At 42.9% G+C, this 27,211-nt stretch overlaps 1 protein-coding gene across 18 annotated transcripts in view; it reads right to left on the reverse strand.

Annotated features, from left to right (window-relative positions):
• Window positions 1–27,211, reverse strand: part of LOC144690603 (eukaryotic translation initiation factor 4 gamma 3-like) — a 347,183-nt gene that overhangs the window by 272,973 nt on the left and 46,999 nt on the right. For 16 of the 18 annotated variants that reach the window (XM_078558260.1, XM_078558257.1, XM_078558259.1 and 13 more), the window contains one exon: window positions 16,720–16,801. The exons of the other annotated variants lie outside the window; for them this stretch is intronic. In XM_078558260.1, coding sequence (XP_078414386.1) covers window positions 16,720–16,801 — 82 coding nt within the window. The remainder of the gene's footprint in view (window positions 1–16,719; window positions 16,802–27,211) is intronic. 18 annotated transcript variants of the gene reach the window in all.

The following is a 27,211-nucleotide window of genomic DNA, read 5'->3' on the forward strand; positions in this document are numbered from 1 at the left end:
GCCTCCTTCAACAGCACCTTCCAAACCCACAACCACTACCACTTAGAAGGGCAAGGCAGATAGATGGGAACATCATCACCTGGAAGATCTCCTCCAAGTCGCTCACCATCCTGACTTGGAAATATATCGCCATTCCTTCACTGTCGCTGGGTCAAAATCCTGGAACTCCCTTCCTAACAGCAGTGTGGGGATACCTACACCACATGGACCGCAGTGGTTCAAAGCAGCAGCTCATCACCACCTTCTCAAGGGCAACTAGGGATGGGCAACAAATGCTGGCCCAGCCAGTGAAGCCCACATCCCGTGAATGAATAAAAAACACACACACACAGTGTATTACAGATCCTAACCATTCACTGCATTGAAACATTTTTCATCATATCAATTTTGGTTAATTCACCTTAAATATGTGTCCTCTGATTCTCTTCCCTTCCTCCAATTGGAACAGTTTTTCGCTATTTACTCTGTCCAGACTCCTCATAATTTTAAACATCTCTATCAAATCTCCTCTCAACCTTCTCTTCTCTAAAGAGAACAGACCCAACTTCATCAATCTATCCATGTAAATGAAATCCCTCATCCTTGGAACCATTCTCTTAAATAATTTTTGCACCCTTTCCAATGCCTTTGCATCCTTTCTAAAGTCTGGTGTCCAGAATTGGACACAATACTCCAACTGATGGCAAATCAGTGTTTGATAACTTTGTTCTATTTAAGAAGGGAGTTTCACTTGATATTTTTAAAAAGAGATATTTCTGTGAATTTTAACAGTTGGCTAAGTAGCCTACCTGTGGCATTGGGAAATAAAAACAAGAAAACTGAACACTGCCCCTTTAAATATGCTGAGTTTCAAAGGACCATGCTGAACATGTGAAGTTTCGATTCCATTTAACTACCGAATTGCTATTACAGATTTTCTTTTCCATTCCACAAAGTAACGTGTCCGAAGAGAATATAATATAGAGTTGCCCAATACAGAGTCAAGTGCAGCCAAAAATAAAAGTTTTCACACAAACATCCCAAGCTTTGTACAAGATGACCACAAATAAGTTATGCAATCATTGCAAGAGCTTAAGAGGGGCGACCAAAAATCTTGATTATTTGATCAGTTGTTTTTAAAGAAGGAGATTTGAACAACAGGGCTGGTGCAGCATTTTCTGTAGTCCACGTGATGAAGGTATGCCAATGCTGTCAGAGAGGAAAATCCAGGATTTTAAGTCAGCAGTGAAGGAAGTGATATACTTCCAAGCCAGGTTGGAATGTGGCCTGGAGAGGTGGTGTTCTCATGCGTCTGATGCCATCGTTCTTCTAGGTGGTGGAGGTCACAGGTTTGGAAGGTGCTGTTGAAGGAGTGATCCGGCAACAGGGTGCTTTGTGAACCAAGTGCCAAGTTGAGAATTAGGTGCAAGTGATCGCTCACAGATAAGCATTTCTCAAGCTGTAATTTAGATTTTAAACTGCAAGTTAGTTAAGATATTGAGTTAGCAGCAGCTGTCTGGCAATGGCATTACTGTCAACCAACTGATATTGGTTCTTACTTAGCGGTTGTACCGTGAGAGAGAGTCATAAGCTCTCTATACAAGTAGGCAGTGTTCGCTACACAGCAGAGTGATTGGCAGCCAAGCGATAAGCCTGGAATTTGATGCAAAGGGGGAAGGAGGTGGTGTTTCTTATTCTTTTGTTTTATCTCCAGTAGCTGGTGAGCATTTTTCTGTTGTCTCCAAACTCAGAAATTGTAACTTGCTATTACTTCAGCTAACTTGAGGGCGGTTAAGAGTCAATCACATTGCTCGGGGTCTGGAGTCACATGGAGGCCAGGACAGGTAAGGATGGCAGATTTCCTTCCCCAAAGGACATTAGTGAACCAGATGGGTTTTAACTACAATTGATGATGGTTATTATGGCCAGCATTACTGAGACTAGCTTTATATTCCAGATTTATTATTGAATTTAAATTCCACCAGTTTCCATGGTGGGACCTGAACCAGCTCAGGGCATTAGCCCGGGCCTCTGGATTACTAGGCCAATGACATTACCACAACACCACCATCTCCCCAAATGATAATGGATTGCTCTGCAAAATGGATACCAAATTATAAAGTTGCCATAGAGGGTCCTACAAATAATTTTTCTTCTTCCTAAATCTCTCTTCTACTCTCTTCAGAAGGTGTCAACTCTGCTTACACAAGCGGCTATTATTTATGTGCAAGTCTTGACAACAAGTACATGCAGGCCATTCAATCACAGAGCTGAGCCCAAATTAAAGACAAAGCCATAAGCAGCATGTTTCAAAAAAGGACATGGGATGGCATCTGTCTTCAGTGCTATTGCCGGAATGTTGTAGTGGACCATTGCCTTTGCAGTATCCAGAGCCTTCAGCCGTTTCTTGATATCATGTAGAGTGAACTGAATTGGCTTAAGACTGCTTTCTGTGCTGCTGGGAACCTCAGGAGGAGGCCGAGATGGATCATCCACTCAGCATTTCTGGCTGAAGATGGCTACAATTGCTTCAGTCTCATCTTTTGCACTGATGTGCTGGGCTCCAGCACCACTGAAGGTGAAAATATTTGTGCAGCCTCCTCCGCCAGTGAGCTGTTTAATTGTCCAACACCATACACGACTGGATGTACCAGGACTGCAGAGCTTAAATCTGATCCACTGGCTGGTGTGATTGTGTAGCTCTGTCTACTGAATGCTGTTTCAGCTGCCTGGTGTGCAAGTAGTCCTGTGTTGTACCTTCACCAAGTTGACATTTCATTTTTAGGCATGCCTGGTGCTGCTCCTGGCATGCCCTCCTGCGCTCTTCATTGAACCACAGTTGATTCCCAGCTTGATGGTAATGGTGGAGGGCAAGTTGTGCCAGGTCATGAGCTTATGGATTGTGTTTATATACAATTCTGCTACTGCTGATGGCCCAAAGCACCTCATGAATGCCCAGTTTTCAGTTGCTAGATCTGCTTGAAATCTATCCCATTTAGCAGAGTGGTAGTGCCGCACAACACGATGGAGGGTACCTTCAATGTGAAGACGGGACTTTGTCTCCACAAGGACTGCGCAGTGATCACTCCTACCAATACTGTCATGGACAGATGCATTCATGACAGGTAGATTGGTGAGAACGAGGTCAAGTAGGTTTTTCCCTTTTGTTGGTTCACTCACCATCTGCCGGAGTCCCAGCACAGCTGCTATATCCTTTTGGACTCGGCCAGCTCAGTCACTTGTGGTGCTACTGAGCCAATCCGAATGGATATTGAAGTCCCCCTCCCAGAGTACATTCTGTGCCTTTGCCACCCTCTGTTTCCTCCAATGATGTTCCAACATGGACGTGTGCTGATTCATCAGCTGAGGAGAGGGAGATGGTAGATGGTAATAAGCAGGAGGTTTCCATGCCCATGCTTGATCTGATATCATGAGGCTTCAAGGAGCCCAGAGTCCATGTTGAGGGCTCCCAGAGGAACTCCCTCCTGACTGTTGCAGGGTGGACAGGGCTTGGTGCACCGTTGTCGTTTCCGGTGCCTAGGTCGATGCCAAATGGTCCATCCAGTTTTATTGTTCCTTTTAGACTTTGTATCCTTTTGATACAACTGAGTGGCTTGCTAGGCCATTTCAGGGGGCATTTAAGAGTCAACCACATTGCTGTAGGGCTGGGAGTCACATGTAGGCTAGACCATGTAAAGGACATTAGTGAACCAGATGGGTTTTTATGACAATTGACAATGGTTTTGTGTTCACCATTAGACTAGCTTTTAATTCCAAATTTATTAATGAATTTAAATTCCACCAGCTCCCGTGGTGCAATTTGAACCCATATCCCCAGAGGATTAGCCTGTGCCTCTGGATTACTAGTCCAGTGACAATACCCCTACGCCACTGCCTCTCCCTATAACATGCTCCATCCTGCGCTCCATTTCGTCCACATGCTAATTGAGAAATCTGCTAATGGTCTCTGTATTACAGTCTACTGCAAGCCTACTTCGCCGGTCAATATACACACTGGGATTTGTGTAGCTTCATTTAAATGGCCTTAGCAGCAATCTTGTAAATAGGGACATTTGCTCACCTTGCAAGCTTGACACAGAAATAGAGTGCAAAATTATCCTGCAGAACAATGGCAATGCTGATCAGATAATGGTTTGCTGCGTATCAAGCACGCTCACTAATGGACCAAAGGCCACCACTTTCAGACCTGAGAAGTGCACTTTTTACCTCAAATTACCCTGGAAAGGCGAAGCATCTCAAAAATTTTAACAACAGGTTAAGCAAGCCGTTTCACGCTACTTCTAGTGACTACACGAGGGGTATTTCCCATTGAGAGGATGCTGCCATCAGACCAAAATGATGTTCTGCCTACCACACAATTTAACTTCGGTGCCGGTTTGATTCCAGGAACATAGCCTGTGTCCCAGCGATTAGCTGATTGAATCAAACAGCATGTGCTTTCTGTTGTTTGCAACAGGCAGAGGACAGACCATACTCAACCAGCCTGTGCTTGCAAAAACCAAAACAAAACGCCTACCATTAGTTGTGATCCCTTGATTGAGCAGCACTTGCTGAACAACCCTGAGTGCGCTATTAGCTATGCTAACTACAATTTAAGATAATCAGTCAAGCTCATAATATGGCTCATTTACACTTGCTGGAAGCAACATATGTTCATTCACATGCAGTGACCCAATCTCTGCAAACAAAAGGAATATGTTCAAGCCTTGCATATTGTATGAATTACTATGGAGCTTGGGGAGCCTATAGGTCCCCCTTGCTTTGTGCAATGCAATGCATCAGCCAGAGTTGAGTTGCCAACCAGTCAGCACCATTTTCTCCTGTAGTATAAATTGTTGTAATTGTTTGAAATGTGACATTCTTGTGTTTGTGCTGATGAGTGCAAGACAAAAAGCTTAGTCTTTTTCCCATGTCAAAAAAGCATTACTAAAAACCTATCACTGGGAGACAGTTAGATAACACTTTGCAATGGAGAAGCGGTCAAGTCAAAGTTCTGTTCTACCATTGCTTTATTTACCAGGCTATATCATTTAATACCTTAAAACCAGTTTCCAATGCTACGCCCAAAATGAATCTAACCCCTCCCAATTTTAGTGGTTCAGATAACACCTGTCAATATAGGCTGAAATTCTGGAATGCAAACACATTAAAATGATTGAAGATGTGGAACCTATAGGTAACTTTTGTCTAAAACATGCCACAAGCCCATCAAATAAACATATTTTTAAATTTTAGACCTAATGAGAAGAAATCCACCATATTAAATGGTACCATTACAGCAAACAATATGCTCCAGGATTATAATAAATCCCCCCTGACATTTTAATGTATAGGGAATCTGTGATGCTGTGAAATGAAGATGTAGTATCCACTGAATGGAGTACTGGTAGTTGCAACATCAAAACAAAATATGGTGCTTGTTTACTTGTGTAGGAATTGGAAATATTGGTGTTTTTCCACGCTGAGCGGTACACCATGTATAAACTGATGTGATGCAATTTTTTATTAGCAAGATTGTATGTGCCTAATGCATTTGTTGTAAACATTTTAAAGGTATCTGCAGCAACTACAAACACGAGTGCTGACTAAAGCACATACATTTATCACTTTGTAGAGTGCTTCAGCTAACTGACTTCACATGACTTACATCTGGTCAGTGTTCAGTTCCAGTCACAACTCCTCAGATAATGAAGAGGTCCTTGCCTGCAGGCAAGAGATGAACAACATTAAGGCTTTGGGTGATAAGTGGCAAGTAACATTCAGGCCAGGCAATGACCATCTTCTCCAAGAAAGAATCTAACCATCTCCCTTGGCATTCAACGGCATTACTATCTCAATCACGCCCCACCATCTCTCCTGACAAGAAATTTAATTGGCCCAGCCACATACATACCATGGCTACAACAGCAAATCAGAGGGTATGTATTCTGCAGCTAGTAACTCATCTTATGACTCCCCAAAGCCTTTCCACTATCCACAAGGTACAAATATCCATCTGCCTGGATGAGTACAGCTCCAACAGCTGTGTGCTCAACACCATCCGAGATAAAAACCCAGTTGACTGACACCCCATCTACCAATTTAAACATTCACTCCTTTCACCACTGGCACACCGTAGTTGCAGCATATACAATATACAAGATGCAATGCAGTAACTGGTCAAGGTTTCTTCGATAGCACCTTCCAAACCCACAAACTCTACTGCCTAGACCAAGGAGGAGAAATAGAAATAGGGCAACCTGCTCAATACTTCCAAACATGCACGATAAAATGTTATTTCTGATGCTGATGGACTGGCTCTGTATTTCCAGCATTTGTGTTTTTCTTTTTAAGACAAAATCCTATTTTCAGATGACTAAAAATAAAAGTCTGTTTTGAATTTCATGCGACTGTTACAGCAGAAACTATAAATGAATATGGAACACAGCTACAAACTGGGATCACAGAATATCACCAATTGCAGTAGCTGCTGGAAATCACTTCTTTAGCTCTCAGGGGCACTTTGTGGGCAAGGAACTGCTTCTGCAATATTAAGCCACACAGACCAAAAAGTCTCACAGTTCAAACTTGGATCAAAGTCAGAGTTCCTCATCTCAGTCAAGTTATTAGTGAATGCTACTCCTGGTCTCACTGCCCTTGATTAGTTGGCTAGCAGAGGTGAAGCAAGAATCTCAAGGTTTCCCATACTGATTGCAATGCAGTGACCCTTCCTGAAACATGGGCATGTATGAATGTCAGATATGAATAGGGTTAGGCTTGGCTTTATGTCTACTGCCTGATAGAAAAGTACCAAAGGGCATCTGGCAGCATGGAACAGAGCCAAGAGCAAAAGGTCTTTGGGGGAACAGAAAATAAAACATACAAACAACAATGATTTCTGTGCCAGTTTTACATCCACCACCCAGGTTTGACTTCAACTCCATCTACAAGGTAACCCAAGTCTGTTTGATGATTGTCACTGTGACCTTCCAGTGGAGCATGACTCAACAGGAAGTGTGTTTACCCACCTGGCCATTACAGCATTAGTTTTGAATCAGTTTTGCTTTGATTGCAACTTCATCCCTTGAGAGGGACACCACACCCATAACCCATCTGGTTTCACTGAAGTGGCATATGCAATAGTGAACCTATTGTATATCTGCCACTATCCCACAGACAGCCTGTGAGAAACGGATTCTGGTTACAGTTGGGTGGGAGCACACAGCTGCAGTCTAAGCTGAATCCATCCATACGAAAATGCTATTAGCTAGCAGCTGCTTTGCTTCAAACATTGGCAGTCTGTTGATATTGGAATCACAAAATTACCAATCCTGTCCGCCAATGCCACCAATTAATACTGCTCTTAGTAATTGAGGCACTGTCCTTCAAGATCCTTCCAAAATATTCCTAACTCATTATATTAATGCAAAAATATTCCCAATGTGGTCACATTTATTACTATATTAAAAACTGTATGTCAGCGTGGAGATTGTTACAGGTGCAAAACAATTAATGAGAGAGAAAAAAAGCCAATTAGTTCACATTGGATGGTTTTAAGCTGGAACCAAAATCAACTACAAGTGCACAGTTCGCAAATTTCACCAAGCATTTAAACCTTGCAGTTACTTAATAATTATACTTAAAGATAATACATTGTGAAATAAATAATTTATTAAAAATATCTTGTATTGACAAAAGTATACATCATCCATCCAATTTAGTTATCACCACCACAGGCAAACGGCTAGTAACAGAATAAAAACGATACATCCAGCATGTATTTCCTATCTATCACTTCAAGTGTCATATTACAAGTGCATCACATTTCAAAAACTTGAGAACCAGTCATTTGGAATGTTCAAAATTCCTCCAACAATTCAAAATATCTTCACTCAGGCAAGAGCTAGAGAATATATAACTACCAGAGTTACATTAGCAATTATGCTTAGTTAAACCAGGGCTCTGAACCACAGGCAGAACAGCAATAAACTCTGGCCAAACCTGTGTTATTTAACAACAATTGGATCTTCTGGCCTTAAAAAGGGCACTACTTTTCTTCAACAAAAACTACATTGTGTAATACATGGTACAACACTCCTGACTTTTTGGAACAATACATAATCTGACTTACCGTGAATATACCACTAGCAGATCCATGAGTTAGATGGGTATATAAAATGACGAACATTGAATGCGTTTTATGTCATACTTTTCTGTATTAAAATTTCCACTTCACACTTGTACATGATTGTCTCAAATTTCATATTCATAAAAACACAAGTCACAACAGAAAGGGTAAATAACATACCAGCTAACAAGAATATTTAAAAAACAACCATTCATAAATTCACATCAAGAGGCAAACAGCAGCCAATACTCAAAACAAATATATCAAACAGTTGCAAATGTTTTGAAAATACTTTTAAGCCACAGTTCGCTTTCTCCATCAAATTAAACCACAATTGCAAATAAGGTTTGTACATCACAAAATTGACCAAACCTATCTAAACAACACAATATATTCTATATTTAAAATGGGGTCTAACAAGGTTTTCCAATTGGAAGCCTAAGACTATAGGTGAAGCCTCTGCTTACAATCATGCAGGTGGACAGGCCCACCACTGCCAGTTGAAGAAGTGACTCAAGGAAACAGGCTATAACTCCCAGCATATATCTGGAAAGAATGATTGAAAGCAAGACCAGCTTGTATGGCGTTTTCTATTAATCAGCCTTACCTCTCAGCTCTGGTGCATCAATGGAAAAATTTAAGACAGCAAAAGTAATCAGAATTTATTACTTGGGTGGATCAAAAACAAGCAAAGCATGAACTACTGAAGTAGCTTTCTTGCAGAAAAATCATTGTAGGTTACTATATTTAAGGGGCCAGTTCTCCTGAAAAAAAAAAATTATCCCTCCATTAACGCCACCAAAATACATTAGTAATTGGTCTCACTGTTTGCGGGATTGTGTACACATTGCCTTCAACTCAGTATACTCAGTTTGCCCTCAACAGTGACTACACATCAAAACCAACTCATTAAATATAAAATGCTTTGCCACACTCGAAGGACATGAAAGGTACGATGTAAATCAGGTTTTCTCGCCTCTGTTAAGGATCAATGTAAACACATTGACCAGAAACTGAACTGGACTAGCCATATAAATACTGTGGCTACAAGAAGTCAGAGACTAGGAATCCTGTGACGAGTAACTCACCTCCTGTCACCCCAAAGCCTGTCAACCATCTACAAGGCACAAGTCAGGAGTGTGATGGAATACTCCCCACTTGCCTGGATGAGTGCAGCTCCCACAACACTCAAGAAGCTTGACACCATCCAGGACAAAGCAGCCCACTTGATTGGCACCACATCCACAAACATTCACTCCCTCCACCCCCGAAGCACAGTAGCAGCAGTGTGTACCATCTACAAGATGAACTGCAGGAATTCACCAAGGCTCCTTCGACAGCATCTTCCAAGCTCTCAATCACTACCATCTAGAAGGACAAGGGCAGCAGATAAATGGGAACAACACCACCTGGAAGTTCACCTCCAAGTCACTCACCATCCTGACTTGGAAATATATCGCCGTTCACTGTCACTGGGTCAAAGTCCTGGAACTCCCTCCTTTACCGCACTGTGGGTGTAGCTACACCACATGGACTGCAGCAGTTCAAGAAGGCAGCTCGCCACCACCTTCTAAAGGGCAACTAGGGATGGGAAATAAATGCTGGCTCAGCCAGCAAAGCCCAGATCCCACGAATGGGGCTGGTGGTGGTGGGGGAGAGAGAGAGATTTCTTACAAACATTTTCATACCAGTGGAGATATGCACACCCTTGAATCTGAAATAGCATAAGCTCCAACCCATCAAAAGCAAGATCATGTGCCTTCAAAACTGTTGGAAATTTGCAATGACAAATAGAAACTACTGAAAAAGAGCAACAGGGCAGATCAAAAACAGCTAAATATTTCAGCTAGAATCTCTTCGTTCAAACTGCTCTTCTGAAAAGCAGCCAGGGGAGTGCTGAGGTAAACCATTTGATTGTCTTAGTCTCTGCAGCAATTATTTTTGTTCCATGTGGATCTATATGATCCTTTGCTGGGTAAGCCATAAATTGATGATCGTGTGAAATGTTCAGTCAAACGTTCAAATCACAAGAATGTCACATGTCCCTGGTCAGCGTGACCACTGCAATACTCTTTGTACCCACGAATTGCGAGTAGAAAGTTTTGTTTGATTCTGGCAACACCAATGTCAAATCTGTATCATCCTTGTAAGAGTGGGAGAAGGCTTTTTTTAAACTTGCATGTCAGTGATATTGTTAATCCAGACTCTCACCAATGCCTGCAGATCCAATTTGCTGCACAGCAGGGTTATTGACAAAAGCTATAGCTTGTTACAATGCCAAGATGTGATTTGCTTCACATATTGTGGCTATTTCTACAAAAGGTAGGATACCCTACCCAAAAAGGGAAATGTCTTACCAGAACAGAGTTTGCGGAGCCTATCCATTTAAGACAATTCTCCAGAGAGCACGATTTAAGACAGAGGTAGCCCTCTGGTTAATCTTTCTCTCTTCAGATAGGGAAATGTTTCAGAAAGATCTTCCAATTATATCGCAGGTTAAGTCTTCATTGCACTTTGCAACCAATGAATTACTTGAAGTGCTATCACTGTTATTCAGCCAAATACAGCAGCCCATTTGTGCAATGCAACATCCCACAAACATCAATGAGATGACTTAATTAATTTGCTTTGGAAAAGAAACTGTGGCCAAAATACTAGTGCTCCCTGCTCACTGCCTATCGTGCTTTTCTTTTGTGTCCACCTGAACCACCAAAATAAGCATGTCATCCAAAATACTGTATTCCCAGCACTACAGCATTTCATCAGTACTGCACTGAAGTGTCACCCTCTATCATATGCTCAGGTGCCTGAAGCGTAGCTCAAATAACACACTTCTGAGAGACAAGAATGGTATCAGTCGAGCCAAGCTGATACTTCACGTAGCTTTAACTGCACTGGTCTCAATTAGTTTGCTTAATTAGTTGTTTAGTTTCATTAACCAATGGTAGTAGGAATAGCTGCTGCCATGAACCCCAACACCTACAAACTGTCAAAAATGTGGGTGATGAATATGAATTATTCTCCAAAAAGGGGACTTTCCATGTACACAAAGAGCCAAGCATCTATGGGAGACAGAGCTTGAATTGCCTTGATTAGAATTTTTCTCAACTTCTTAAGAATCCCAAGATAGTCCCAACCTGCTTCATCATGGACTGCAGCTGCCTTTTGTAAAATTCTGAAATCATCCAAGTTAGGACAGAAATGAAAGTGCATACCAAGAAGCAGGCTGCCACTATGGATTTCACAAAAAATACTTGGTGCTGTCAATAAATTAAATAGCAGTCTGCGTTTATAACCTTGGTTACTTTTAGTGGGAAAATCTTGTTCATTTAAGTCTCAATCTGTCAATCAGTACGCTGAATTTAACACTGATGTGGTGCAATTTTTATCAGCTTGAACTTCAAGAACTCTCAAATGCATTGTACAGTTGTTTAAGATTCTCTCAAGGTAAAAGTGCGGTAACAGGATGTCATCTTCTTAGCCTTCAATTCTGTCTATGGGTTGGGGGAATATTAATCAGGGCACTGGAAAGAACTCCCACTCCTTGTCAAACCACAACATGGGATATTTTATCAGCATACAAGAGCGGCGCGAACTCAAGATGACAAACATTAATTTACACTCTCATCCAAAAAGTGGAGCTTCCAACAATCCAACACTTCCTCAATATTATAATGGAAATAGAAAATTCTCCACATCAGTTGGAGAAAATGCATACCACAAGCAAAGAATTTTAAAAGTGGAAAACCTCTGAATATTACTGAAAAAAGCTTGCCAAAATCTTGGAATATTTGAAAATGATCAATCAAGCTACTAAACTGATCAATTAATCATGCAAACACAGTATAAAAACACTGCTGCTGACAAGAGATGAATCAGAATGAAGAATTCTGAGGCAGCACAGGCCCATCCACAGCTCCAAAAAAAAAATAAGGGGCAGTATATCATAACTCCTTTGTTTGAAAGCATAATTGATTTTTGCGTTGATAAACAAGTACCATGTGGGAATTCTAGGAGACTTCAAGTTTCCTGGATAATCATGTGCAGGTAGTGCCTCCAGTTCAAACTGAAGTTCAGAGTTTTGGAGCTTGACAAGTAAGGCAGGGCATACAATAAACTGAGCATTCCCAGAAGCACACATTCCAGGAGGTGCTCATCCTGCAGAAGGTTCAGGAAGATACTAAAACAGATTCCTAGGCAATGGAATCAGCTATGAAGCAGGAGGGCCCAATTCAAGATAGATGGAATGCATCTCAACAGAGTTGAGGTTAAATGTCTTTGTATGAAAGTTAACTAGTACATTGCGGAGGGTTTAAATTGACTTGGCAGGTGGTGAGCACCAGGGTGAAACATTGAGAGAGGAGAAACAAGGCACACAGAACTGGGAAAAGCAAATAGCACTGAATTAAAGAATAGTTTAGAAATAAAAGGAAACAGAGAGAGGGGGCAAATGGAAAACAGTCTAAGAAGAGGGGAGGAATTCCTGAAATGTGTATAAGAGAGCTGTCTTGATCACTGTTTCCCAATCCGAAAGGGGTAGGCAACAGTGCTGGATGAAGTCCTAAGGAATGAAGTGGGAGAGTATTTGGGGACTCATGATTATTACATCAAGTTTAGGATAGTTATCAAAAAGGACAAAGTACAATCAAGCATAAAAATACTCAACTGAAGGAAGACTAACCTCAACTGAGTTGAAAAGATTTGGTCCAGGTGGATTGTAATCCAAAATTGGTAGGCTAAACAACAACTGAAAGAATGGAATGCTTTCAAAGGAGAGATGGTTCAAGTACAGAGCAAATTTCTATAAGTGGGAAAAAGGAAGAACATCCAAAACTAGAGACCCCTGGATGACTGAAGATAAAGGTTACAATGAAACAAAAAAAGGAGGCTGATGACAATTGTATGGTTTATAATAAAGAAGCAGGCTGAAATTAGAAAGTACAGCAGAGATCTAATAAGAGGGAATAAGTGGGGTAAACAGAAAGTAAAAGAAAAGATCAGCAGCTAACATAAAAGGGAACCTGAAAGTCTTTTCTGAACACAAATAGTTAGAGGGCAGTCAATGGAAAAGCAGGGCTGATTCAGAAGCAAAAAGGGTGATCCCTTCTTGTGGTGGCAGAGGGCACAGCTGAAATACTAAATGAGTAACTTGCATCCGTCTTCAGTAGAAAAGAGAATGCCAATGTAGCAGTAGTCTGGATACGACACATTCTATATTACTGAGCAAGGAAGGGTAGAGATTGTGGAAGTGCTCTGGCCACAATTTTCCAATCCTCCTTGGAAATGGGATGTGGTGCCAGAGGACTGAAGGATTTCAGATCTCAAATTTCAAAGCACTGCAGGAACTCATCAAGCTTCCTTAAGCAGCGCCTTTCAAATCCACAACCACTACCATCTATAAGGACAAGGGCAGCAGACAGGTGGGAACACCACCACCTGAAAGTTCCCCTCCAAAGCACTCGCCATCCTGGCTAGGAAATATATCAGCGTTCCTTCACTGTCGCTAGGTCAAATCCAGGAACTCCCTCCCTAACAGCACTGTGGGTGTAGCTAAACCACATGGACTGCAGCGGTTCTTCTCAAGGGCAATTAGGAACGGGCAATAAATGCTGGCTAGCCAGTGATACTCACATGCCATGAACAAATAAACATGGGGGGTGGGGGTGGGGGGTGGGGGGAGAGAGAGAAGAGAGAGAGAGAGAGAGAGAGAGAGGCATAAACCCAGCAGTTACAGACCAGTCAGACCCGCCAATGGTTGGAAACTTTGAGACACAATAATTGAGACAAAATTAACTGGTATTTGAAAAAGTACAGACTAATAAATGAAAGTCAACAAACTTGATAAAGACAAATTGTGTTTGACGAGCTTGATTTAAGTTCTCTGATGAAGTAACGGAAAGAATTACCGAGAGTAGGGCAGTTGATGTTGCATATATGCAGCATCAAAAGGTGTTTGACAAAGTGCTATATAAGAGGCCTGTTAGCAAATTTAAAGCTTCATGGGATTAAAGGGACAACAACAGCATAGATGCAAATTTGGCTAAGGAACAGAAAGCAGATGCACGTAGGGTTGCATGTTTACAAATCTATTAAGGCGGCAGGGCAAGTGAGAAGGCTTCTAAATATTGATAGAGGAATAGAATACAAAAGAAAGTTATGCTAAAATTTATTTTAAAAACTCAGGTTAGACATTAGCTGATATATTGTGTTCAATTCTGGACACCACACTCAAGTAGGATGTCTAGGCCTTAAAAGGTACAGAAAAGATTTACTGGAGTGGTACCAGGAATGAGGGACTTCGGTTATGCAGAAAACCTGGAGAAGCCGAGATTATTCTCCTTCGAGCTGAGGGGGTTAAGAGGTGATTTGATTTGAGTTGTTCAAAATCATGAAGGTTTTGACAAAGTAATTAAGAAACTCTTCCCAGTGACAGAAGAGTTGGTAACCTGGGGGCCACAGATTTAAAATGACTGAAAAGAACCAGAATCAATCTGAGAAAACACTTTTTTTGGAAATGAGCTGTTGTGATATAGAATGCACTGCCTGAGGTGGAGGCAGAAGCTGATTCAACAGTAACTTTCAAAAAGAGAACAAGATAAATATTTGAAGGGAAAATAAATTACAGGGCTATGGGGAAAGAGCAGGGGAATGAGATTAATTGAACAATGTGCTGAATGGCCTCTTTCTGTGCTCTACAATTCGCACCACAATTGCCAGACAATGACCATCTCCAACAAAAACAAAAATTGCTGGAAAAACTCAGCAGGTCTGACAGCATCTGTGGAGAGAAAGAGTTAACGTTTTGAGTCCAGGTGACTCTTCTTTAGAACTAAAGAGAAGTATAAACGTAGTGAAATATAAGGGGGGGTGTGGGACAGATAAAGCTGGATAGAAGACCAGTGATAGATGGAGGCAAAGGAGAGGTTGCAAAAGATGTCATAAACAAAAGGTCGAAGGGGTGATGGAATGACCATCTCCAACAAGACAGAATCTAACCATCGCTCCATGACATTCAGTGGCATTACCATCGCTGAATCTCCCACTATCAACATCCTGGGGGTTACCACTGACCAGAAACTGAACTGGACCAGCCATAGAAACACTGTGGCTACAAGAGCAGGTCAGAGGCTGGGAATACTACAGCAACTCGCCTCCTGACTCCGCAAAGCCTGTCCGTCATCTACAAAGCGTAAGTCAGTAGTGTGATAGAATATTCTCCCACTTGCCTGGATGAACGCAACCCCCAAACCACTCAAGAAATTTGGCACCATTCAAGACAAAGCAGCCCGCTTGATTGGCGCCACATCCACAACCTTAAACATTCACTCCCTCCACCACTGATGCACATTAGCAGCAGTGTGGACTATCCACAAGATGCACTGCAGCAACTCACCAAGGCTCCTTCAACAGAACCTTCCTAATCTTAACCTGTACCACCTCGAAGAACAAGGGCAGTAGATGCATGGGAGTACCACCATCTGGAAGTTCCCCTCCATGTCACACTATCCTGACTTGGAACCGTATACCATTCCTTCGCTATCGCTGGAACTCCCTCCCTAACAGCACTCTGCGTATACCTACACCACATGGGCTACAGTGCTTCAAGGTGGCTCACCATCACCTTTTCAAGGGTAATTAAGAATGGGCAATAAATGCTGGCCTAGACAGTGACACCCATGCCCCATGAAAGAATACGTTTTTAAAAAAATGATTCTAAGTGATCAACCCTGTAGCTTGCAAATTTTTGGAAAGATAATGAACAAAAGATATTAAAGGAGAAATTGCAGGAGGGGGTGACTTGATAATATTTAAATTAGGATACTGAGTATTAATCCAGGATCTGAAGGACAGATAATATACCCAACAGCAGTCATACCAAGTTCTGTTATATAGGCCACAATTCCCTTTTTGTTTGTCAATTAACATCAGCTTTGGGGTGGGTTGGGAACACTACACAAAAACACTATGTACTAAAGAGTCTTATTTCACAATTGTAACTGATAGAGAAAACAGTATGTCACAAAAAGCCAAGAGAAATAGCAAGTCATGGTGTTCAGTGCCTGATAACAACAGTGACAGTCTACATCTACAGTCTACTCATTCCATCATTTCAATTTTGAGCTTTACCAAATGCCACTTTTTCTAAAGAAAATTAAATAAATAATCAAATTAGGTTATTACTGATAAAATACCTATACTTACTGCAATAATCTATGACAAAATGTAGATAATTTTGAATTTCAATATACAAAAACACAACACATTGAAGCTCTGTATTATCTACCAAACATTAATTTACTGGACTCAGATTAATAAACAAGAATGAAACTCAAGCAGAAAGCAAGATTTGTGTGTAATTTACTGCATCACCTTTGGTTTTGTTTTCAAAAAGCATTTGACATTTGTGCAGTCAACACACCAAGCAAAGTCTTGGCAACATGACACGGGAAGCAGATAAAAATCAGTGAAGGAATAGGCGATAAAGGTATTTGGCATCATAGAATTCTTATATATCTATATCACCATATTGCCATTAGGATTTTACGACAACTGATTAACAGGAAATACAAACTATACAAATTCAAAATCCTTGTTAAAAGGAGCATACTCACTGTATACTGGACCGTTGCTACTGCTGCCTGGGGAGGGTAGATGCGTTCTTCAAGTGTCTGCTGTACAGGTCCTCTGGCAATTCTGTAGTAAAATGGGGTGTTAAGGAAAAACAAATGTTCAAAGGGATCACTTTCTATTCCAGGGCTGCTCTTTCCAGTACCGTTCATTCCAGCTTCAGTCAAATAATTCTACTAAACTGATCCTACTGCTCGACAACTATCAAACAATACTCCCATGTTAATGAAAGTTGGACATTCAACTTCGTCTGCGTACTACACTCACAGTGTAGGTAACCTGACCATAGTGCAACTGAATGCTGTCATCTGCCTGGATTATTGCCAAAATCAGATATCTGGCCATCTGGTTAAGTAGTTACAGAATGCAACTGTGCAAAGGTTTCAAGCACATACACAGCCACCAGGCAGCATTAAAAATCTGTCCTTAGTACAACAACAAAGCCACAAATATTTAAGTGCAACAGAAATATATATGTACTAAGAAACAAAGAGGGTCAAATTTGCAGACTGGCGACTAACTGATGCAGGTTAATTATTCCAGCTCCAAAATCCAATTTGCTGCAGCAATTGCATTTGGGCAACTCCACTTCAACACACAATTGCCCAATAATTATGAAAATCTAAATTACTGCACAATTTTTCAAAGACAAAAATGAGAAAATTATTGCCTGAAATTCTACCATTACAAGGGTCACCATTACAAGAACACTTGTGCACCCAGATATTTTGACAACAGAGAATCTCTAGCAAACAAAATACTAAATAGTACAAAAGTTTGCATTTTTAATAGTCTGCTACTGAGTCCCTTATCCATCTTTCGTTACCATTAGCTTCCACTGCTCTATTCCTCTCCTGGCTAGCCTATCATTCTCTTCCATAAACTTTACCTCACCCAAAACTCCTGCTGTCTATAGCCTTTCTGACATATCTATACCAGCTCAGGGTCATCTGATGCCTCCAATTTGAAATTCTCAACTACAGATGAAAATCCCTTCATCACTTCATACCTTCTCTCTCTATAACCATCCCAAACTAAACCCTGATCAAGATGAGAACAAGCATCTACATTTTCACCATCCTAACAATGGTTAAATCTCCAAAATCCTGACCAGCAATGATCTTGGACTCAAGATTAGAATACAAAGATAGTAATTTAATATATTTCCACACTTAACATTCACTTAGTGATAATACGTTCATATATATGAACACATCTATTTTTATTTGCTCTTTACCTTGCAATTTTATCTATATCAATGACTTGGATTCAGGGATAGAAGGTACTATAGCTAAATTTGCAGATGACACCAAAATAGGTGGGAAAGTAAGTTGCAAGGAAGAAATAAGAAATTTACAAATGGATATGGACAGGTTAGATGAATGGGCCAAAATTTGGCAGATGAAGTTTAACATGGATAAGTGTAAGGTTATCCATTTTGGTCGGAAGAATAAAAAGGCGACTTATTATTTAAATGGAGAGAAACTCCAGAACGCTTCAGTGCAGAGGGATCTGGGTGTCCTCATGCATGAATCGCTGAAAGCTAGTATGCAGGTAATAAGGCAAGTGGAATTTTGGCATTTATTGCTAAAGGAATGGAGTATAAAAATAGGGAATGTTGTTGCAACTGTACAAGGCATTGGTGAGACTGCGCCTGGAGTAGTGTGCACAGTTTTGGTCCCCTTACTTGAGGAAGGATGTAGTTGCACTGGAGGCAGTTCAGAGGAGGTTCACTAGATTGATTCCAGAGATGCGAGGCTTGTTTTATAAGAGTTTGAGCAGTTTAGGCCTATACTCGCTTGAGTTTAAAAGGATGAGAGGAGATCTAATTGAGGTATAGAAGATGCTAAAGGGGATATACAAAGTAGACATGGAGCGGATGTTTCCCATTGTGGGGCATTCTAGAATGAGAGGCCATAATTTTAGGCTAAGGAGTGGTAGATTTAAATCAGAGATGGGGACGAGTTATTTTTCTCAAAGGGTCGAGAATCTGTGGAATTCACGACCTCAGAGTGCAGTGGATGCCGGGATGCTGAATAAATTTGAGGAGACAGGCAGATTTTTAATTAATGGGTTGAAAGGTTATGGGGAGAGGGCGGGAATTTGGAGTTGAGGCCGAAATGAGATCAGCCATGATCGTATTGAATGGCGGGGCAGGCTCGAGGGGCTGAATTGCCTAGTCCTGCTCCTAGTTCTTATGTTCTTATGTTCAAGTGTTCATCAATTCCCCTTTGAAGGTTATAACTGAATATGCTTCCACCACTGACTCTGGAAGTACATCCCAAACCCTAACTACTCATTGCAGAAAAAAGGTTTTCCTCATGACGCCGCTGGTTCTTTTGCCAATCAGCTTAAGTCTGTACCATCTGGTTATCCATCCTTCAGCCACAAAAAACATTTCACTGTGCTACTTTTCAGCCAGCAGCAGGGAGGTGAAACCTCCAATATCTCTCAGCAAACCCAACTCAACATAGGGGAGGTGGTGGCGTATTATTGTATTGTACGATTCTCACTGGACTAGCAATCCAGAGACCAAAGTAATGCTCCAGGGGACCTGAGTTCAAGTCCCACCATGGCAGATGGTGGAGTTTGAATTCAGTAAAAATGATCAAGAAACCATTGTCGATTGTCGTAAAAACCCATCTTGTTCATTAATGTCCTTTAGCAAAGGAAATCTGCCGTCCTTACCTGTGACCCCAGATCCACAACAATGTGGTTAACTCTTAAATGCCTTCTGAAATGGCCTAGCAAGTCACTCAGTTGCATCAAACCGCTAAAATGTCAATGAGGAGTGAAACTGGATGGACCACCCAGCAGTGACCTAGGGACTGGAAATAACAACGACAAACTCAGCACTGTTGACCCTGCAAATTCCTCTTTGCTAACATCAGGGGGCCTGTGCCAAAATTGGGAGAGCTGTCCCACAGACTAGTCAAGCAACAGCCTGACATAGTCACACTCATGGAATCATACTTGATAATGTCCTGACACCACCATCACCATCCCTGCGTATGTCCTGTCCCACTGGCAACACAGACCCACCAGAGGTTGTAGCACAGTGGTATGCAGTCGGTGGGGCAGTTCTCCTAGGAGTCCGTGACATCGACTCTGGACCCCATGAAGTCTCATGGCATCAGGTCAAACACAGGCAAGAAACCTCCTGCTCATTACCACATACTGTCACTGCCCACCACGGTCCCTCCCCACTCAGCTGATGAATCGGTACTCCTCCTTGTTGAACACCACTTGAAGGAAGCATTGAAGGCGGCAAGGGCGCAGAATTTACTCTGGGTGGGGGACTTCAATGTCCATCACCAAGATTGGTTCAATAGCACCACTATAGACCGAGCTAGCAGAATCCTAATGGACAAGTCTGCGGCAGGTGGTGAGGGAATCAGCAAGAGCAAGAAACATACTTGTCCTCACCAACCTGCCTGCGGTAGATGCATTTGTCCAAGACAGTAATAGTAGGAGTGACCACCGCAGACTCCTTGTGGAAACGAAGTCCAGTCTTCACATTGAGGATATCCTCTGTCAATGTATCAGTAATTACATTGTCACGGTCCAATAACAATCTTCTTGTTGACTGGCAATTACATTGTATAGCAATTGTTAAGACAACTGCTTGTTAAAACAGGTGATGGACATGGGCCAAGTCATCCAGTTCTAAGCTGCATTCTGTGTTTTTTTACTGATTCAATAGATTATTTTATTCTATACAGATGTTTGCTTCTCATTTGATACACTAGTTACAGCCCACCCAAAGTGGAAGAGCGGGGAAATGCTGAAAGTTCCACAGAATTTCAATGCTCTCAGTTTTTATTCTCTAGTGATGACCTCCGTTCTTCTTGGGGGAAAATAGTGCATATTCAACACCCAAAGCCATGACAAGTGCTGTAGATCCCCACTTGAAGCCTCGAAAGAAGATATCGCTGAAGTCAATTGGTTTAGCAAAGCCTCCGCTGAACAGCCAGGCCTCATTGCAGGCCCAGGGGTCCCTCGGGCCCTGCCACCGCAGCAGCTCCTCCACAGCCTCCAGCAGGGTCCGGATCCTTCCATCCAGTACACATTCACAATAAAATTAATTGAAGTTAGAAAAAAAAAAGTGGGTACAGCTGTAACACTCCAGAGTGGAAGGGACTGGGAGAGTCTGCTACACTGCAGAGCTGCCTTGAGAATAAATCAATTTGAGGTAAAAGACTAGCTTTGAACACATTCTTCCACGACAAGCACTTACTGTGATTATAGAAGGTGATGAACTTTAAGCTTTGGTGATTATTTGCCATGTCAAGTTTTTTTTGTCTCAATCCTCGGAGGGAAAAGAAGCATACTGCTGCTAACAATTTAAGATACAGAATGGCGGAAGGACAGTGCAAAATTTCAAGTTTTGACTATCCAACAACTTTTTCTGAGTCTGACCCATATCGCCAGTGGAAAAACAAGGTGGAAATGTGGACATGGGTTACCTGTTTACCCTGGAAGAAGCAAGGTATGGCCTTGGCTTTTATCATTACCAGAAAAGAGTACAATTAGCAGTAAAGTATTTTCAGAAATGGAAGTGGATGACTTGGACAATGAAGAGGAATTGACTAAATCTGGTCACCATATCTAGCCAATTTTTGGATAAGTTTTACAAAAAAGAATGAGTTGTTGGAAGCATATGAAGTTTGGCCAATCTTTGATAGGTTTAGGAAAACAGACAATCAGTCCATGGAAGAATATATCATGGATTTTGATAAGTGGCATAAAAGACTACAGAGATTTGAACTTGAAATCCCGGAGTCGGCATTAGCATTTAGGTTACTCAATTGTGCACACATTTCCCGTTTTGATAGACTTTTAGTATTGACGGGGGCACAATTCTATGGAAAAGACACTCTCCTAGACCAACTGGCTTCTACTCCAAAACAATTTCTGGGAAAACACTTTCTTAGGGGGAAGGAAATGGCGTAGTGGTATTGTCGCTGCACCAGTAATCCAGAGAAAAATAAAAAATACCTGGAAAAACTCAGCAGGTCTGGCAGCATCGGCGGAGAAGAGTACAGTTGACGTTTCGAGTCCTCATGACCCTTCAACAGAACTAAGTAAAAATAGGAGAGGGGTGAAATATAAGCTGGTTTAAGGGGGGGGAGAGAAAAAGGTGGGGGGGGGTGGTTGTTGGGACAAGCAAGCAGTGAGAGGAGATAACCAAAAGATGTCACAGACAAAAGAACAAAGAGGTGTTGAAGGTGGTGATATTATCTAAAAGAATGTGCTAATTAAGAATGGATAACAGAATAAGGTACAGATAGCTCTAGTGGGGATGGGGTGAAATAAGACTAAAAGGGCATAAAAGGTATAGATAAATGATCAGTGGAATACATTAAAAATAATGGAAATAGGTGGGAAAAGAAAAATCTATATAAATTATTGGCAAAAACAACAAGGAGGGGGAAGAAACGGAAAGGGGGTGGGGATGGAGGAGGGAGTTTAAGATCTAAAATTGTTGAACTCAATATTCAGCCCGGAAGGCTGTAAAGTGCCTAGTTGGAAGATGAGATGCTGTTCCTCCAGTTTGCGTTGAGCTTCACTGGAACAATACAGCGTGCCAAGGACAGACATGTGGGCAAGAGAGCAGGGTGGAGTGTTAAAATGGCAAGCGACAGGGAGGTCTGGGTGATGCTTGCGGACAGACCGAAGATGTTCTGCAAAACGGTCACCCAGTCTGCGTTTGGTCTCTCCAATGTAGAGGAAACCGCATTGGGAGCAACGAATGCAGTAGACTAAGTTGAAGGAAATGCAAGTGAAATGCTGCTTCACTTGAAAGGAGTGTTTGGGCCCTTGGACAGTGAGGAGAGAGGAAGTGAAGGGGCAGGTGTTGCATATCTTGCGTTCGCATGGGGAGGTGCCCTAGGAGGGGGTTGAGGAGTAGGGGGTGATGGAGGAGTGGACCAGGGTGTCACGGAGGGAACGATCCCTACGGAATGCCGCCAGCGGGGGGTGAAGGGAAGATGTGTTTGGTGGTGGCATCATGCTGGAGTTGGCGGAAATGGCGGAGGATGATCCTTTGAATGCGGAAGCTGGTGGGGTGATAAGTGAGGACAAGGGGGACCCTATCATGTTTCTGGGAGGGAGGAGAAGGCATGAGGGCGGACGCGTGGGAGATGGGCTGGACACGGTTGAGGGCCCTGTCAACTACCGTGGGTGGAAAACCTCGGTTAAGGAAGGAGGAGGACATGTCAGAGGAACTGTTTTTGAAGGTAGCATCATCAGAACAGATGCGATGGAGGCGAAGGAACTGAGAGAATGGGATGGAGTCCTTACAGGAAGTGGGGTTTGAGGAGCTGTAGTCGAGGTAGCTGTAGGAGTCGGTAGGCTCGTAATGAATATTGGTGGACAGTCTATCATCAGAAATTGAGAGAGAGGTCAAGGAAGGGAAGGGAAGTGTCAGAGATGGACCATGTGAAAATGATGGAGGGGTGGAGATTGGAAGCAAAATTAATAAATTTTTCCAGGTCCCGACAAGAGCATGAAGCAGCACCGAAGTAATCATCGATGTACCGGAGAAAGAGGTGTGGGAGGGGGCTGGAGTAGGACTGGAACAAGGAATGTTCCACATACCCCATAAAGAGACAGGCATAGCTGGGGCCCATGCGGGTACCCATAGCCACACCTTTTATTTGGTGGAAGTGAGAGGAGTTAAAGGAGAAATTGTTCAGTGTGAGAACAAGTTCAGCCAGACGGAGGAGAGTAGTGGTGGATGGGGATTATTCAGGCCTCTGTTCAAGGAAGAAGCTGAGAGCCCTCAGACCATCCCGGTGGGGGATGGAGGTGTCGAGGGATTGGACGTCCATGGTGAAGAGGCGGCGGTTGGGGCCAGGGAACTGGAAATTGTTGATGTGACGTAAGGTGTCAGAGGAATCACGGATGTAGGTGGGAAGGGACTGGACAAGGGGAGAGAGAAGGGAGTCAAGATAACGAGAAATGCGTTCCGTGGGGCAGGAACAGGCTGACACGATCGGTCTGCCGGGACAGTCCTGTTTGTGGATTTTGGGTAGGAGGTAGAAGCGGGCCGTCCGAGGTTGGGCAACTATCAGGTTGGAAACTGTGGGAGGAAGATCTCCAGAGGAGATGAGGTCAGTAACAGTCCTGGAAACAATGGCTTGATGTTCAGTGGTGGGGTCATGGTCCAGGGAGAGGTAGGAGGAAGTGTCTGCGAGTTGACGCTCAGCCTCCGTGAGGTAGAGGTCAGTGCGCCAGACAACAACAGCACCACCCTTGTCAGCGGGTTTGATGACAATGTTAGGGTTGGACCTGAGAGAATGGAGTGCAGTAAGTTCAGAGAGAGACAGATTAGAATGGGTGAGAGGAGCAGAGAAATTGAGACGGCTAATGTCACGCTGATGGTACTCAATGAAAAGATCAAGAGAAGGTAAGAATCCAGAGGGAGGGGTGCAGGTGGAGGAAGAATATTGGAGGTGGGTAAAAGGATCCGTTGAACGGGGAGAGGACTCCTGCCCAAAGAAGTGAGCACGGAGACGAAGGCGGCGGAAGAAGAGTTCAGCATCGTGCCGAGCCCGAAATTCATTGAGATGAGGGCGTAAGGGTATGAAACTAAGTCCTTTGCTGAGCACTGAACGTTCAGCATCGGAGAGGGGAAGGTCAGGGGATATAGTGCATATCCGGCCGGGGCTGGGATTGGAAGATGGGGTGGGGACAGAGGGACAGGCAGGGGTGGAGGGTCCTGGATGGGTGTTGGTGTTGATGAGTTGTTGGAGCTTGCGTTCCTTAGCACTTGAGAGAGAGAAAAGGTTTTTTGTTGAGTCGTCGGATGAGACGAAGAATAAAATGAAACTGGGGGCACGCACAGCTTTGAAAAAGGGTGCGGCAGTGCTGCTGGAGGGAGAGGTCGAGTGTGTTCATATGGCGGCGCATGGCACTGAGTGTGGATCTCAGAATGCGACGGGAACAGCAATCCGAGGAACGTTGTATGTCCCGGAGATACCTGTAATCCTGGGTGGGTTCGAAACATGAGGGATGGAATTTCAGGTGAAATCCACGTGGGGTAAGTCGGAGACGGAGACAGTCACTGAGAAAGGAAATATGGCTGTGAAAGGAAATATGACTGTGAAAGCGGGTTTTAGTAAACACCTTGTCAAACACCAGGAGAGAAATAGAAAGCAATGAAGGTGAACAAGGCAGAAGAGAGATATGAAAATCCTGACGGAGAGTAGAACAAAACTTCTTCAAGGTAGGCATTTCTTGAAGAGAGGTAGCAGTCAATTAAACACAGAAATAAAAACAAAAAAACTGCGGATGCTGGAAATCCAAAACAAAAAATAAAAAATACCTGGAAAAACTCAGCAGGTCTGGCAGCATCGGCGGAGAAGAGTACAGTTGACGTTGAGTCCTCATGACCCTTCAACAGAACTAAGTAAAAATAGGAGAGGGGTGAAATATAAGCTGGTTTAAGGGCTGTAACACTCCACCCTGCTCTCTTGCCCACATGTCTGTCCTTGGCTTGCTGTATTGTTCCAGTGAAGCTCAACGCAAACTGAAGGAACAGCACCTCATCTTCCGACTAGGCACTTTACAGCCTTCCGGACTGAATATTGAGTTCAACAATTTTAGATCTTAAACTCCCTCCTCCATCCCCACCCTCTTTCCGTTTCTTCCCCCTCCTCCTTGTTGTTTTTGCCAATAATTTATATAGATTTTTGTTTTTGCCAATAATTTATATAGATTTTTCTTTTCCCACCTATTTCCATTATTTTTAATGTATTCCACCGATCATTTATCCATACCTTTTATGCCCTTTTAGTCTTATTTCACCCCACCCCCACTAGAGCTATCTGTATCTTGCTTGTCCTGCTATCCATTCCTAATTAGCACATTCTTTTAGATAATATCACCACCTTCAACACCTCTTTGTTCTTTTGTCTGTGACATCTTTTGGTTATCTCTTCCTATCAATGCTTGCTTGTCCCAACAACCACACCCCACCCCCCTTCTCTCTCTCTCTCCCCACCCCCCCCCCACACCTCCTTAAACCAGCTTATATTTCACCCCTCTCCTATTTTTACTTAGTTCTGTTGAAGGGTCATGAGGACTCGAAACGTCAACTGTACTCTTCTCCGCCGATGCTGCCAGACCTGCTGAGTTTTTCCAGGTATTTTTTATTTTTTGTTTTGGATTTCCAGCATCCGCAGTTTTTTTGTTTTTATCAGTAATCCAGAGATCCAGGGTTTGAATCCCACCACAGCAGATGGTGGCATTTGAATTCAATAAAAATCTGGAATTAAAAGTCTAACGATGACCACGGAAATCTGCCGTCCTCACCTGGTCTGACGTACATGTGGATCACTCTTACATGCCCTCTGAAATGGCTAAGCAAGCCACTCACCTGTAACAAACCACTACAAAGTCAGAAAAAAGGAAGGAAGCTGGATGGTCCACCAGAAACGACAACAGCAATCTCAGCCCTGTCGACCCTGCAACTAACTTCTGAGGGCTAGTGCCAAAATTGGAAGAACAGTCTCACAGACTAGTCAAGCAACATGACATAGTCATCCTCACGACATCATACCTTACAGATAAATGTCCTGTCCCACCAGCAGGACAGACCCAGCAGAGGTGACAGTCTGGGGGGAGTTGAACCAGGTGCGAGTCCTCAACATTGACTCCGGATCCCATCAGGTCAAACAACGGCAAGGAAACCACCTCCTGATTACCAAGTACCCTCAGCTGATGAATCAGTGCTCCTCCATGTTGAACACCACTTCAATGTCCAACATTAAGAGTGGCTCGGTAGCACCACTACTGACCAAGCTGGCCGAGTCCTAAATGACATAGCTGCTAGACTGGAGATAACGGCAGGTGGTGAGGGAACCAACAAGAGGGATAAACATATTTGACCTCATCTTTACCATGAAGCATCTGTCCATGACAGTATCGGTAGGAGTGACCACCAGTCATTGTGGAGATGACGTCCAGTCTTCACCTTGAGGATACCCTCTATCGTGTTGTGGAACGACCGCCGTGCTAAATAGGATAGATTTCGAACAGATCTAGCAACTCAAGATTGGACATCCCATGAGGCGTTGTGGGCCATCAGCAGCAGCAGAATTGTATTTTTTTAATATAAACTTTAGAATTGTGTACCTAAACGGAGTTGGTGTATTTGGTGACTGCTTTAGTGCCTTCGGAGTTTGGCCAATTCCCCTGGCAGCATGAGGCGGACAGCACTCTGGATCTCCCTGGCCGAGATGGTGTGACGCTTGTTGTAGTGAATGAGGTGCAAAGCCTCGGAGGCGGTACGCTCGAATATGTCGACAACGAAGGAATTCATAACACTGATGGCCTTGGGTGAGATCCTGGTGGAAGGGTGGACCTGGGTCAGCACCCTGTACATGTAAATGGAATAGCTCTGCATGCGAGGTTTACTCCACTTCTTAGGCGGCTTCTTGGTGACTTTAATCAGCGACTGTTTCGACACCT

Source organism: Cetorhinus maximus, chromosome 15 (assembly GCF_964194155.1).
Source record: "Cetorhinus maximus chromosome 15, sCetMax3.hap1.1, whole genome shotgun sequence".
Taxonomy (NCBI): Eukaryota; Metazoa; Chordata; class Chondrichthyes; order Lamniformes; family Cetorhinidae; genus Cetorhinus; species Cetorhinus maximus.